The 14,604-nt window shown below is 53.7% G+C and overlaps 1 protein-coding gene across 4 annotated transcripts in view; it reads left to right on the top strand.

Moving 5' to 3' along the window:
* HIPK2 (homeodomain interacting protein kinase 2) overlaps positions 1-14,604 on the top strand; it is a 169,162-nt gene that overhangs the window by 54,505 nt on the left and 100,053 nt on the right. For all 4 annotated transcript variants that reach the window (XM_036246623.1, XM_036246621.1, XM_036246620.1 and 1 more), the window contains exon 2: positions 2,093-3,176. In XM_036246623.1, the coding sequence (XP_036102516.1) occupies positions 2,093-3,176 (1,084 nt within the window). The remainder of the gene's footprint in view (positions 1-2,092; positions 3,177-14,604) is intronic.

Below are 14,604 nucleotides of genomic sequence, written 5' to 3'. Positions count from 1 at the left end.
ACAAGGGTCACTGGGTTAGGCAGGAAGTCATTTACTTTTTTTCATATTTATTTATTTTTTCTTTATTGATTTTAGAAAGAGGAAGAGAGAGCGATAGAAACATCAATGAGAGAGAACATCGATTGGCCGCCTCCTGCATGCCCCCCACTGGGGATCGGGCCTACAACTTGGGCATGTGCCCTGACCGGGGATCAAACCGGTGACCTCTTGGTGCATGAGTCGACACTCAACCTCTGAGCCACACCAGCTGGGTGGAAGTCATTTACCTCTAAGAATAGTTTCCTGCCCTGGCCGGTTTGGCTCAGCGGTTAGAGTGTCGACCTGCGGTCCAGAGAGACCCGGGTTCGGTTCCCGCTAAGGGCATGTACCTCGGTTGCAGTTTGTCCCCGGCCCTGGTTGGTCGTGCGGGTGGCAGCCACTCGATGTGTCCCTTCACATCGATGTTTCTCTCTCTCTCTCTCCCTCCCACTCTATCTGTACAAAAAATGGAAAAATGTCCTCTGGTGAGGATAAAAAAAAAAGAACAGTTTCCTGGTGTGTGTATGTTGGGGTGAGGGGATGGATTAAAGCATTAGGCCCGAAGAACAGGGAACATAAACCATCAATTACAGGTGAGAAGAAGGAACGAAGTGAAGGGAGAAAGTGGCTATTAGCTCCTCTTGCCTTCCAAGTTGGGAATGTGTGTGTAAAACACTCGTGAAGACAGAAGACAAAGTCATTGATTCGTTTGGCAAAATGTTATTAAATACCACCTGAGGGCTTGACAGGGAGAAACGGGAAGCTGTAGGAGAGAGGACAGTGGAGGGAACAGGGTGCACGAGAAAATGGAAAGGATGAGTCATGAGACTGGGGCACCTCAGTGCTGGAAAGGAGGTACCTTCTGAGACAGGAGGAGCGCTGGAGGCTGGATGTAGTCAGGGATGTTTTGAACTGAAGAGAATAAAGGTGGAAAGCAAGACTGACCTTGGGCTTCTGGACCAAGTGGAAGGTGGGTGGCCGGCGCGGGGAGAGGGTAGACCAGGGTGATGGGCGATGGGGTTAAAAGGAAAATGTTAATGCGGGGGGTCAGAGAGACACAGACTTGAGGATGGCTAAACACCAGTGGTGCTTGAGAGAAACCCCCTTGCCTTGTGCTCTGTAAGAGGTGTTTATGAACTGTCGCTGAGGTGGGCAGTGTTTATTTCTACTTTCACCTTTAAGAACGTATTCTTCCTCATTGTCTTACTTTTTCCTAACACATTTTCTACAACTTCTTTTTTTTATTCCTAGTATCACCATAAATATAAATTGCACAACGATTCCAGAGTTATGCTCTTACAGATTCCTGAGGGTATCGGAATTGTGGGGGAGATGGTGGCATGAAATAACGCCTTCCAGATGAACTAATTGATTGATACGTGCATTTAGCAGAAAACGTTAGTGCACCAAATCCATGAATTGTACTACTCACATCCCCCTAAAGGCTGATACGATGTTTTAGACGATCTACATGAAAACATGAGACCAACTGCTTATCTGCTCAACCTTGCAGAATTCACTGAAGAGTAATTTAAGACTAAGATCCAAGGGGTAGCTATGGGTATCCAGGGGCTAGCAGATCATGCGTGGCTCTGTGATTGGACTTTTGTGGGAAAATGTTTCTCCCCGCCACTGAACCAGGCGGTCAAGGTCTGTGACGAGGAGTGGCGGACCACGTGAGACAACATAACACTCACATGACAGTTAGCCGGGCCACCTGATACAGTCTTCGGTTTTAGTGGGATTGCAGCCCAGTGAGAATTGAGGAGGAACTTGTTTCTATCACAAACAATATTTTTTAAAAGAAAAAGAAATGAACCAAGTCCTGACATTCCAATTCTCTGTCTCTGGGTCTGCAACTCACCACCCACCTCATGGTGATGGTGGGACAACGAACTGTGCGGCCCCACAGACAGGGGGACCAGGCTGTGCTTCTGGGTGGAACAGACTCACTTTCCCGACCTTGTTCCAGTGGGAGGCAAATATTCTGTGGGCGCCCCCAGCCACCGGCCAGACCTGGCCGATTCCGGCAGCAGTGACTGAAACCCTTTTCTTCCCTCTCCCCTCCTCGTAGGTATGGCCTCACATGTGCAAGTCTTCTCCCCTCACACCCTCCAATCAAGTGCCTTCTGTAGTGTGAAGAAGTTGAAAGTGGAGCCGAGTTCCAGCTGGGACATGACTGGGTACGGCTCCCACAGCAAAGTGTGCAGCCAGAGCAAGAACGTGCCGCCTTCTCAGCCAGCCACCACAACCGTCAGCACCTCCTTGCCGGTCCCGAACCCCAGCCTACCTTACGAGCAGACCATCATCTTCCCCGGGAGCACCGGGCACATCGTGGTCACGTCAGCAAGCAGCACTTCCGTCACTGGGCAAGTCCTCGGTGGACCGCATAACCTGATGCGTCGCAGCACTGTGAGCCTTCTCGACACCTACCAAAAATGCGGACTCAAGCGTAAGAGCGAGGAGATAGAGAACACGAGCAGCGTGCAGATCATCGAGGAGCATCCACCCATGATTCAGAACAATGCCAGCGGGGCCACGGTAGCCACTGCCACCACATCGACTGCCACCTCCAAAAACAGTGGCTCCAACAGTGAAGGCGATTACCAGCTAGTCCAGCATGAGGTGCTGTGCTCCATGACCAACACGTATGAGGTTTTAGAGTTCCTGGGCCGAGGGACTTTTGGGCAAGTGGTCAAGTGCTGGAAAAGGGGCACCAACGAAATCGTGGCCATCAAGATCCTGAAGAACCACCCGTCCTACGCCCGGCAGGGTCAGATTGAGGTGAGCATCCTGGCCCGCCTCAGCACCGAGAGTGCGGATGACTACAACTTCGTCCGGGCCTATGAGTGCTTCCAGCACAAGAACCACACGTGCTTGGTCTTCGAGATGCTGGAGCAGAACCTCTATGACTTTCTGAAGCAGAACAAGTTTAGCCCCTTGCCCCTCAAGTACATCCGCCCGGTCCTCCAGCAGGTAGCCACGGCCCTGATGAAACTGAAGAGCCTGGGTCTTATCCACGCGGACCTCAAGCCAGAAAACATCATGCTGGTGGATCCGTCTCGACAGCCGTACAGAGTGAAGGTCATCGACTTTGGCTCGGCCAGTCACGTGTCCAAGGCTGTGTGTTCCACCTACTTGCAGTCCCGATACTACAGGTAAGACCGTCCGCACGGAGGCGGAGGCACCGACCGCCCCGTGGCATCCACAGACGACGCACCGTGTCAGTCACGGTGGGGAGGGAACATTCCGTGTGCAGGGTGCGCCCCAGGGATCGGACTGTAGGCAGGAAATTAGGGCCTGTGCACGTGGAAATGGGATTAGAAGCCACGTAAGAAGGGAGCCAGGTGAGGTTCTCGGCACACGTGTCCAGAGTCCGAAGGGACTCGTGGAGGCTGGGGTGGAGCAGAGGCAGAGCAGGGAGTTCGGTCCTCACGGATCCAGACATGGGTGGAGGAGAGAAGGGGTGTACATCATGGAAGTCACTGTGGCAAGAATGCACACGACCCACATAGGAGACCAGGAGGACACCTGCCTCCCCAGAACAGAGGGTCTGTGGGTGGTGGGAGCTGTGATCGAAGGGATCTGTTGGGACAGGGTTGTTGGGGTCTAAATACCAGCCTGGGAGGTTGCAGCCGCATCCGTGAACGGGGAGCGAGCACTGGGCGCCGCAACAGCGGAGGGTAAGAGGACGGACGCGATGCTCTGCGAACACCGCGTTTATGTGTCCGTGTTTGGGGGCTCGAAGGAGGGACAGACTAGCCTGTGGCCCCTCGGCTTGCTCCCGGTGAGAAGGTCCGGTCTGGGGTCAGGATGGTGGGAAGATGACGGGAGGACCGTCGGGAAGTGCGGAGCTTTCGTTCCTCACTCTCTCCACAAGGAGGTGGCACATCTCGCCTGCGCCAGGCACGGTGCTGGTCCCGGAACACAGGGTCCCTAGCATGCGGGCGCCCGTCCCTGGCTACACGGTCAAATCCGCTGGGGTTTGTAAAGTAACCTGAGTCCCAGTCCCCACACACCGAGTCAACATCTCTAGGGGGCTGTGTTCAACGGCGTTTCTGGGGATCCCACTGCCCAGCCAGGGCCGAGAAGGGTGCTCGGGCGGGCGGGGAGTGGGCAGGGGGGGCGCTGACTTTGCCGTGAGAATGGGGTCGGCTCGCTGCCTCATTCCCCTCCACCTCCTCACCCAGACACCGGAAATGGGTCCCCAGCCTGGGGTTGCTGGGACGGTGGCATGTGGTCCGCTCCGTGTCTGGCACGTGGCGGGCGCACGGGAAGGAGTGGACAGAGCGGGAAGCAGGGCGCCTGTTCTGTGGAGATGGTGACGGGCTGTTTGGAAAGCTGTCGACCAGTCCGGTGAAGGCGGAAGGTAGCAAAAAGCACAGCCAAACTCCGGGAGAGGACAGGGCTGATGACACGTGTGGGCAGGAAACCCGGATCCCAGGACGCATCTGTCTGACACTCCACACTCCTTCCAGGCCACAGAGCGAAGCCAGAAAGCAAGCTGGAGCCGGCCAGGTGGGCACAGCTGGCCCATCCCCGTTCACTGACGCTCTTACCTTCGGGCCAGTCCCTGCACCCATTCCTGATCCCGCAGACAAGGTCCCCGAGTTCCTCACCGGCTCCTGGCTCACAGATTTCTAGGCCCCTCCACCTGTGCTGTCTGTCTGCCCACCTTGGCCCACCCTCCCTCTAGGAGGCCTTTCCTGAGCTGCTGCAGCTCCTTCCTGGGTCCCTGCACGCGTCCTCCGCAGCGATCCGCAGTCCTTTCCCCGTGCGGTCGGGTGGGGCCGCCGGGCGGGGAGGAGCCTCCTGCTCACCCTCCTGCTCACTCACCCCCTTCTCCCCACTCACTGGCCGCTTAAGCCTTGGCCGCTCTCTGTCCCCCTGCTCTGGAGCCGGCTCTCTGTCCCCCTGCTCTGGAGCCGGGCTTTCCTCGTCACAGCTGCGTGGAGACGCAAGATGTGCGCCGGGACCCCGAGTTGGGGGTGGGGTGACAGGATGGGCCTGGGCCAGCACGGGTTCTCTGAAGGGAGCTCCGGGTGGCTCTGCGGGTCACTGTACCGCCCTGCTGCTGCGGTCACTGTACCTTTAGGTCGCATGTCACAGGCTGTCCCGGGCCTCGGCCTGGCTGAGGGTGTGCTGCCGCAGGGGTGGGCTGCTCGGGCTTTTAAGACTCCGTTCTCCCGAACTGTTTACTGAACAGACGTTTGCTTTATTCGAGTTACTGAAAATCGAGCACGGCAGCCCATAAAAAGACGTTTACACTCCATTTAAAAGGCAGTGCACACAGAGCGAAGCCGGCTGGACCGCTGCTGACTTTGGGGTCCTTCGCACGCTGTCTCCTCACCTGGTGCCCCTTCCCAAAAGATGGACGCTCAGCTTTACTTTGCTTCTATGTCTGCCCCTGGTGCCTGGGACCCCCACTCAGGAAGGGGGTGGGGGCAGGAGGAACATGTCCGGTTGCGGGGTGAAGGCTGGTTTGCTGACCCCTCCAGGGCTCTCATTAGCTCTCTGCCTCCTGCTCCCCACCACTACCCCACTTCCCTTCCAAGGCCCTCCCTCTGGGTGCCCCATTCCCCCGCCTTCAATCCTTACTTGCCTGCGGCCTAACATTCTGAGTGTTGTAACCTCCTCTTCTTGGTTGCTTTGGCCAAAAAAGCAGTGGTCTGTCCTTCAGGTGCCCCACCCCCATCCCACCCAGCTCTGGTTCCAAGGGCACAGTCACCCTGAAAGCCAGCCCAGCCTTTCTGCTTGAAATGATGCTTCGTCTCTGAATTGGTCACCACGTCCTGTCCCTCCCCAGGCCTCGTCTGAAGCCCGGATGGAGTAGCTCGCGGCCATCCAGAGCGATCCAAGTGCTTACAGACAGTCTCCAGCTGTAGTGTGTCTCCTTCCGTCCTGGTTGTGGGACAGCCAAGTCCAGGCCACACGTGTCAAGCTGATTTTCCTGATTGCCTGGCTGCCTGTGGAGAAGGGGCGGGGCGGGGCGCAGTGTGGCGGCGGGGCGCTCTGACTGTCCATCGGTAGTCTGAGGAGGACGAGGTTTCGGTGGCATCCTAAGAGAGCAGGCCTGTGTTTGAGCTGCCTGGGGCAGAGGGGCTCATGCTGTGGATCCAAGCAGATGCAGGGCGTGGTCTCCCGGGGTCCCCCGGATCTGCGCTGGGTGCATTTTTCCCCGGGACCTCTCACTTTCAAAGGGGAGGACACGTACATGTCCCTTCCTGTTTTAGATGGGACCTGGAAACTGATGCAAAGAGATGTTCCTGTCCGCAGCCTGGGGAAGCTGGACACGTAGGTGGGGGCGGGGGAGTGAATTGTTTTCTTACCTTTGGGCATTTGCTTGGCCAGGTTGGGGGCATCTTGCAGTAGGTGTCCTGTCAGGCAGGCCCGACTGTGTGTTTTTCAGGAAACAACAGCTGCATTTTTTAGTTTTTAAGTCTGACGCCTGGGTGTCCCCTTCCAACTCGAAGGTCAGAGTGAAGTGCCATCGCCGGGGCTCCCAAGCCGGTTATGCATAAGCATCACCTAGAGAGCTTGTTAAGAACAGTTCCGCCAAGCCCCTGCCCCAGACCTGCGGCCCCAGAGTCCCCAGAGGAGTGTCCCCTGGGAAAGTCTCCACGTGCATGCGCACACGCAGCCCACACACAGCCCACACACAGCCCACATGCGTGCGTGGCGTTGGAGGTGAGGCGGTCTCTTACCTACGGTTTGAGAAACTGCTCCGGGGAGAAGGATTTTCTTACTGGTGTCGCCTTTCGGGCCTTCTCACCGCAAGGAGTGGCAGGGTAGGTGACCCCGTTTGTACTTCACCATGAGAGTCCTGGCCATCCCCCTACCTGATTCGCACTGACGCTGGCGATGTTTTCAGAGCAGGCAGTACACTGACGCGGGGGTATCTCCACTGTCAGTGTGACCAGCACACGAAAAACTAAACCAAATGTTCAGCTCCACTCTCAAGAAAAACAAACAGAAAGGCCGTTCAGGCAAAAGATAGCAATTAAATATGTACTTTTTTTGGTTTCTGCTCAGGGCTATTCAAAATACTCTTGTCTGTTAGACTTGATTTGAAATACTTAAGATCATTGCTAAGACCAAAAAAAAAGCATCAAAATTTAGGACATAAAAAAATGGCCAGTAATCAACTTTTTCATCATAATCTAACCTTCTTGTCTGATTCTTTTGCGTGCAGAGACTGTCTTCAGGTTGATTGCATGGTTGTTTTCGGTAGGGGTGGAGATATATTTTAATTCCATTCAGTTCATCAGACGTCCACTGGGTACTTACTGTGTCCTGTGCAGACCTACCGAAGGCTAGGAGATCAGGTCGTGAGGCGTGTACCGTCTCTCTGAGGAGGTGAGAGACAAAGACAGAGTGCCCAGAGTGTGATTTGGATGCTTTGATATCACAGATGTCTGATCAGTCAGCAGATATGCATCGAGACTCTAGGAAACCGATGATGAGAAAGCCTGTTACAGAAATTCAAAGTCAAGGAAAGATTTTGCGAGATGGGTTAACAGGGAGGGTTTATAGAGCAAGAACTCTATTCAGGTAAGTCTTACAGGCGATAAGAGATGGGGGTGGCCTGGGAGCCATGGAGTTTGGCATAAATCAGGGACACCTGGAAGGAGTTGAAGGCCTGGGTTGGAAAATAAGGGGTTTGGAGAGTGACGTCTGATGATGGCGATGTTGATGAGCTTGAGGAGCTGGGATCTAACGAGAAGTAATTTAATGATGTTGAGGATGTGAATGAGGTTAACCTATAGGAATGGCAAAAAAAAAACTGGGAGAATCTAGAAGCTAGGAGACAAATAGTAGTTATTCAGGAATAAATGGAAGAGGCCCTAGATTATAATGGGGGACCCCCCTCAAGTATAAATATGAACACTCAGTGCTTTTGACATTTCTGGTACTGTGATTACAGCATTGGCTCAGAGGAAATGGTGGTTTGTTTGTTTTGCTGTCTTTTGTTTATTGACAAGTTCTGGAGCTCTGATCTCGGGACCTGGTTTCAAACCCCACCACAGCTATTGAGCAATAGGCTCTGGAAGGACTTTAGTTGCAGTCCTGGCCCTGTCTGTCCCCAGCTTACTGTTCCACTGAGTCATTATCGGTAGGACGTCAACTGTAAGCCGTCCACACGCCTGCATCTGGATCCCATTATGACCTGGGTCTGTGTTTAGGAGACAGTTGGCCAGAGTTCAGTCTGTGGCCAGAGGATGGTTTTTTTCCTCCTGTGGCTTGACCTTGGCCTCATTAGTCCAAACGGGGAACCCTCCGCGATGTCTTCCCCATCAGCAGGGAACACGGCACAGTCCAGAACGCCTTGCGGGCAGACCTCAGGGTTTTATCTCGCTCCGCTGCATCGCTCTGCGCAGCTGTGGCGGTTTTCACACACGAAGGCAGGAGCCTCCACCAGCAGAGAGATGGCCACTCTCCTGTTGCTTCACTCGCTTCATTGCAGTGGTCTGGAACCCAATCTGCAATAGTATCTCCAATGGGTAGCTCTATTCTAAGTCACTTCAAAAGAGGGGACAGTTTTGTAAAGCCATAACCACGAGTAGTTTCAAAAATGTCCTAGCTCACGCAGATATAGAGTGTAATGGGGACTGACTGGTTCGGTTTGGCTGGAAGGAGTTGCAAGTGAATGCATTGCAGGAGTTAACTTCTTACATGCGCCTTTTATTGCTAATGCCAACCATAGAAACAGTCGCTGGTTTACACCTGAGGATGTTACGCGAACTCTGACCCGTGGGCAGTGCCATTCATCAGGGAGACGGTTCTAAATACGTGAGAGCTTTGCGAGCTGCAGCACTTTCCCGAGGAGAGGGGATCAATAAGTCATCCTGGTGGTTAGGTTAGCCTCAATTTTCCCTTACTCATCTCTTCGACCTTGGGCTGTGCAGTGAAATCATTTGAAATTAAAATTTTCTTAATCGTGAAATAATTGCTGTTGGGAGCTCTGTGTATTTGTGTGTATGTGAGTGAATCTCTGCCCAGAGGCTCCAGTCCCCCCCCCCCCCCCAACACACACACACACACACTCTCAGATAACACAGCACAAACCCGCATGTGACATGCACAGGCACAGGTGTACTTGTGAGCACCTTGGTGACAGCAGCTGATGCTAAGCTCTAATAGAGATGCTGACGTGCATAGAAGCTGACCGCGTGGAGGGAGGCACACAGACATATACCACAAGCACACGCATACATGCAAGGACACACATGCGTACCTCCAAAGGCATTGAAATACGTCATACCTTCACAGGTCATCTGAGCCAACCTGAGCTCCCCAGAGACCAAGGGCCCAGGTACAGAAGTGTTGTTAATGCCCCAGAAACTTAGCCCAGTTTTTTGCCTTGCTACAGAGACGCCGGCTACACGTCCCCAAACCTGAGGACAGTAGGGCTGGAACCACTCTTGGGTTCAAAGTATAAACCAGTCATTTCCAAGACATGATCCAGAGGCCCTCTTGCCCCGGGGTCATCTGGGTCCTTGTTAAAAACGGAGATTATTGGGTTGCAAAACAAATCTAAGGAACAGGTTCTCTGGGGGTGGGGACAGGGGACATATATTTAAATAAGCTCTGCAGCTAATTCTTTCTCTTTCCCCCCCACTTTATTGAGGTACAGAAAGCTGTACCTATGTAATGTGAACAGCGGGATGAGTTTGGAGATAGGTGTATATACATGAAACCACAGTCTGTACCTTAAATAGATCCATCACCTCCAGAAGCTCCCTCCTACCCTATTTATCATCATCATCATCATCATTCTTCTTCTAACCTTTGAGCACTGTTGCTCCAAATGGCTCGGATTCGAGAGTGCATCACCCACAGGGGTGAGCCGAATGCCAAGGCAGGTGAAGTGTGGCCGCTGCTGGCATCCTGGCTTTGAGCCGTTGGTCTTTCGCCTGAGTGGTTGACAGCCCCTCTGTGGGGTCAGGCGTTACATTACTTGTGGTCAGACCCCTTATGCCCCATTGATGGTGACAGTGAAGATCAAAAGTAGCTGGTGAGTGCAACAGGAGAGGTCCTGTGGGTTGGCGAACTGGCGAGTGGGTGGTCCAGGAAGGATCGGAGTTGGCAGGGCAGAGGGACAGCAGTCCACACTCCCGTCGGCATAGTGCACAGTCGATGTGGCACTTACCGCGAAGTAGTTACTGAACTCGCCCTGTAGCCACAGCTGGGTGTGGAGCTATAATCCTCCTCTGTGCATCAAACGAGTCATTTTTTGGATTCCAAGGATATGCCAGACACTGTGCTTTGTGCTGAGGTTTCAGGAATGAGTAGGAGTGTGCCCTCGGCCGTGCAGTTCTGCCCCCACCGCCGTGATGCAGTGAGCAGCCCTGGGGAGCCGGCGGCCGGGTGTGTCAACCTCCGCTGTCCTCCGTCTGCTGGGGACAACTCTCCTTACGCTGAGATGGCGGAGCATGTCACCCTGGGATCGCTTTGGGCCACTGGTCTAAGTCCTGAGTGCTCTCTTGCCCTTGGCCTACCCATGACAGCGGGTCTCTGCACCATGGCTGGCACATGCCAACTGCGTGTCCAGACCTGTTTGGCCATCCTTTCCTCCTCCCTCACCAGGCCCCCAGAGAAGAAGGGGTGAGCTCCCAGCCACCGCCTTGCTGAGCTGGTGACGTTTCCTTCCTTGGCCCCCCTTGCCTGCTGCCTCACCGGGTCTTAACGCCGATGGAGGGTTAACACCGTTGGTATCAGTATCAGGGTGCGGCCCTGGTTCCTGGGCAGAGATGGAGGTGGTGACATAGTGGAAGCGATGGTCTGAGTGTGGGTATCCCCAAAAGCAGGGCCTGAGACAGGGCTTGGGTGCAGGTGGTCCATTGGAGAGAAGAGCTCAGGAAGCAGGAGGAAGGGAGGAGGGGCTCTGGGTCCCACCCCAAGCCTCAGGCCCTCTTGTGAGCGTTAGCTGTCCTGTGCCTTTGTGTGGGCCGGGCTGGGCAGACTCCGGGAGCCTGGGGCACGGAAAGCAAAGCGAGGTGTGGTGCACAGAGCAGACCCTGAAACCAGAGACGGGCATGCGTTCCAGAAGGCCCCCGAGTGTGAGCCTGCACCATGCCCAGGCATCCGTCTTTGTCCTCCCCACCAACTCAGAATTCCGAGCTGAACTTTGGTTTTGGGGAAGTTGGGGGTCTGACAATAATAAATCTTGCCTCCACCCCACCCTCATTTTTAATCTGGCGAGCCTGCCAGCGAGAGGTGGGAGGTGGGCTGGGCTCTGAGAGAATACCCGAGAGGGGCGGTGCCCAGGGGCCCGAAATATGAGTTTGTCAGAAACGGTGGAGGCAGGTGGAGGTGAATGTTTTCTCTGTTTGTGCTCAATAGATGCTGTAGATGCCATTCCCCAAGGCTCCTCTGTGGAATAAGTGAATGCCTGGCTGGCTGGGTGGGTGGGTGGCTGGCTGGCTGGCTGGCTGGCTGAGTGGGTGGGTGGGTGGAGGGATGGATGAGTGGGTGGGTGGGTGGGTAGATGGATGAGTGGATGGATGGGTGAGTGAATGGATGAATGAATGAATGAATGAATGAATGAACGAACGAACGAACAAACGGTACCAGTTGCCTCATATGTTTATAGCTCAACTCCCACGATCACACAGCAGAACCCCTCGCATGTTCAGATTCCTGTAGTGTTGCAGACAAGTCCTTTCTCTGTTCACCACAGCCTGGGGCACATGGCATCTGGCATCTCAGAACTCTGGGCCCTACAGGCCCCTACCATCGGCCTCGTGGGGAGCACACACATCTCACCAAAAATGTTCCTTCCCATCTTGCCACCTGTGAGATTTCAATTTAAAACCTGAAGACAGCTGAGTCGGCATTTAACAGATTAGTTCCCCCAAATCGGCCAACACCTGTCACGGCCCATTCCCCCCTCACAGAAGATTAGAAGTGACTTCCCCAGCACCGAGCAGGGGCTGAGCACAGGGAGCCCCAAGCAGGAACCTTGAGGATGTGAAGCCAGTGCTGTCCTCGGGGCCCCTGACCCCTCACCTGCTTCCCTGTTTTTGAGGCTGCGTCGACATGCTAGACACGTGCCCTGTAACTTTGTCTTTGTACTTAGGAGCTGAATGAACAAAGATCTCCTGCCTGGCACATGGGAAGCGCTCAGTAAATGTTAGCTGCCATTATTATTTTTACTACTACTGTTATCATTGCCACGGGTCTGTTTTTATTTATTTATTTACTTCTCGTTTTATTTATTTATTTGGTGAATCCTCACCCAGGGATATTTTTTCATTGATTTTTTTAGACAGAGTTGAAGGGGGGAGGGAGAAACATCGATGTGGGAGACACACATCGATTGGTTGCCTCCTCACGACCCCAACTGGGACCCGGGATCGAGCCTGCAACCCAGGTACGTGCCCTTGACCAGGAATCAAATCCAAGACCCTTCAGTCCATGGCCGACACTCTAATCGCTGAGCCAAACTGGCCAGGGCTCATTGTCACTGTCCTTATCATCATCAGCTGTCTGTGTGACAGGGAGCTGGGTTTGAATTCCAGATCTGTTGCTTTATAGCTGTGTGACTTTAGGCCAACTCACAAACCTCTCTGGGGCTCTTTGTTCTCTTCTCTTATAAGAGAAGTATCACCGCAGTCCCTGGAGTTGTTGCAGGGACTCGGTGAGCGAGGCACATGTGCGCTTTGCCTGGCACACAGCCTGTGTAGCGTCAGCAGCCATGGCGCTTGCCCTGGGCTCCCTTCACGGTTCGTGTGCCTCTGGCGCAGCATCTCTTCTACTTGGCCTGGTGTCATCATTAGCTGCCGACACCCAGCGTTCCCAAGCTTCTTGGGAGCCTGCTTCACTTCCTTTCATCTGTAGACACACGGAGGCCCAGCCCTGGTCTTCACATTCACGAGGGCCCGCGCGTGTGGGTGTGTTCAGTGGGTTTCTTTCAGTATCAGGAAGGGACCGCGTCCGGCCCAACAATGAAGGGTTAACATCTGAGGAGGAGAGTGACATGCCTTCCCTGCGTCAGGAGAGCAATGTGCGGAGAAAGGCAGATGCATCGTTTTTGACCGGAGGGCATGGCCATCACTCCCTGCTGTGGCCGGCCGTGAAGGGAAGCCGTGAAGTCTGTACTCTGGGCTGGCACAGAGGTCTCAGGAGAGGGGCTGTCCCCGCAAGCCTCCTGGAGCTACATGGCACTGGCACTGGCCATGACTTCCACCCCCCATTTCTGCCACCTCTGAAGGGTCAAGGAGCCAGGACTGGAGCGATACTGAGGTTCTCTGCATCCCTGAAGGCAGCACACACATGTGTGTTGGGTGTGTTGTGTTTGTGTGTGTGTTGTATTTGTGTGTGTGTTAGGTGTGTGTGGGAGGGTTGTATTTGTGTGTTGGTGTGTGTGTGTGTTGTATATGTGCTGTGTGTGTTGGTGTGCATGTGTTGGGTATGCATGTGTGTTGGGTGTGTTGTATTTGTGTGTGTGTGTTGTATATGTGCTGTGTGTGTTGGTGTGCATGTGTTGGGTATGCATGTGTGTTGTTTGTGGGTTGGTGTGGGTGTGTTGGGTATGTATGTTGAGAGTGTTGTATATGTGATATGTGTGTTGGGTGTGTTGTATATGTGTTGGGTGTGTTGTATATGTGTTGGGTGTGTTGTATATGTGATGTGTGTTGGGTGTGTTGTGTATGTGATGGGTGTGTTGTGTGTGTGATGGGTATGTGGGGTGTGTCGGGTGTGTTGTGTATGTGATGGGTGTGTTTGGTGTGTTGTGTATGTGTTGGGTGTGTTGGGTATGTGTTGGGTGTGTTGGGTATGTGTTGGGTGTTGATGTGTGTGTTGTATATCTGATGTGTGTATTGGGTGTGTTGTGTATGTGCCGGGTGTGTTGTGTATGTGATGGGTGTGTCGGGTGTTGGGTGTGTTGTATGTGTTGTGTGTGTGGTGGGTGTGCCGGGTGTGTTGTGGGTGTGTCAGGTGTGTGGTGGGTATGTCGGGTGTGTTGTGTATGGGATGGGTGTGTCGGGTGTGTTGTGTATGGGATGGGTGTGTCGGGTGTGTTGTGTATGTGTTGGGTGTGTTGTGTATGTGTCGGGTGTGTTGTGTATGGGATGGGTGTGTCGGGTGTGTTGTGTATGGGATGGGTGTGTCGGGTGTGTTGTGTATGGGATGGGTGTGTCGGGTGTGTTGTGTATGGGATGGGTGTGTCGGGTGTGCCTGTTCGGTTGCTGCAGGTAGACTGGTCCATAAGCTCCATATTTGGAGCCCCTTCTGGTCCTGATTCACGTGGCTGGGGAAGTGTACTCTCTGGGTCACAACATTATTTATGTAAATGTTGACCATGAAAAAAAGGATGTTTTTGGCCAGAACACGAGGTACAAACTGTTGGTGCCATTTTTTTCTTTGTCATCCAGTGACCTCCAGCAAAGGAGTTCTCTTTGTAAATTAGCACTGATATTGGCAAATACAGTGCAGAATGTGACCCCAGAATGTAAATGCGTCTGGCCCCGAGAGGCAGGTGTGCTCACTTACGAAAGTTGACTGTCCACCCTGAACGGCAGCCAGGTGACCTTGGGGTGAGGGGGCTGCTCCGTGGCCTGGTTGTGGCTGTGCACCACAAAT

This window comes from Molossus molossus, unplaced genomic scaffold (assembly GCF_014108415.1).
Source record: "Molossus molossus isolate mMolMol1 unplaced genomic scaffold, mMolMol1.p scaffold_m16_p_7, whole genome shotgun sequence".
Lineage (NCBI taxonomy): Eukaryota > Metazoa > Chordata > Mammalia > Chiroptera > Molossidae > Molossus > Molossus molossus.
This window is presented reverse-complemented; position numbering and strand designations above follow the sequence as displayed.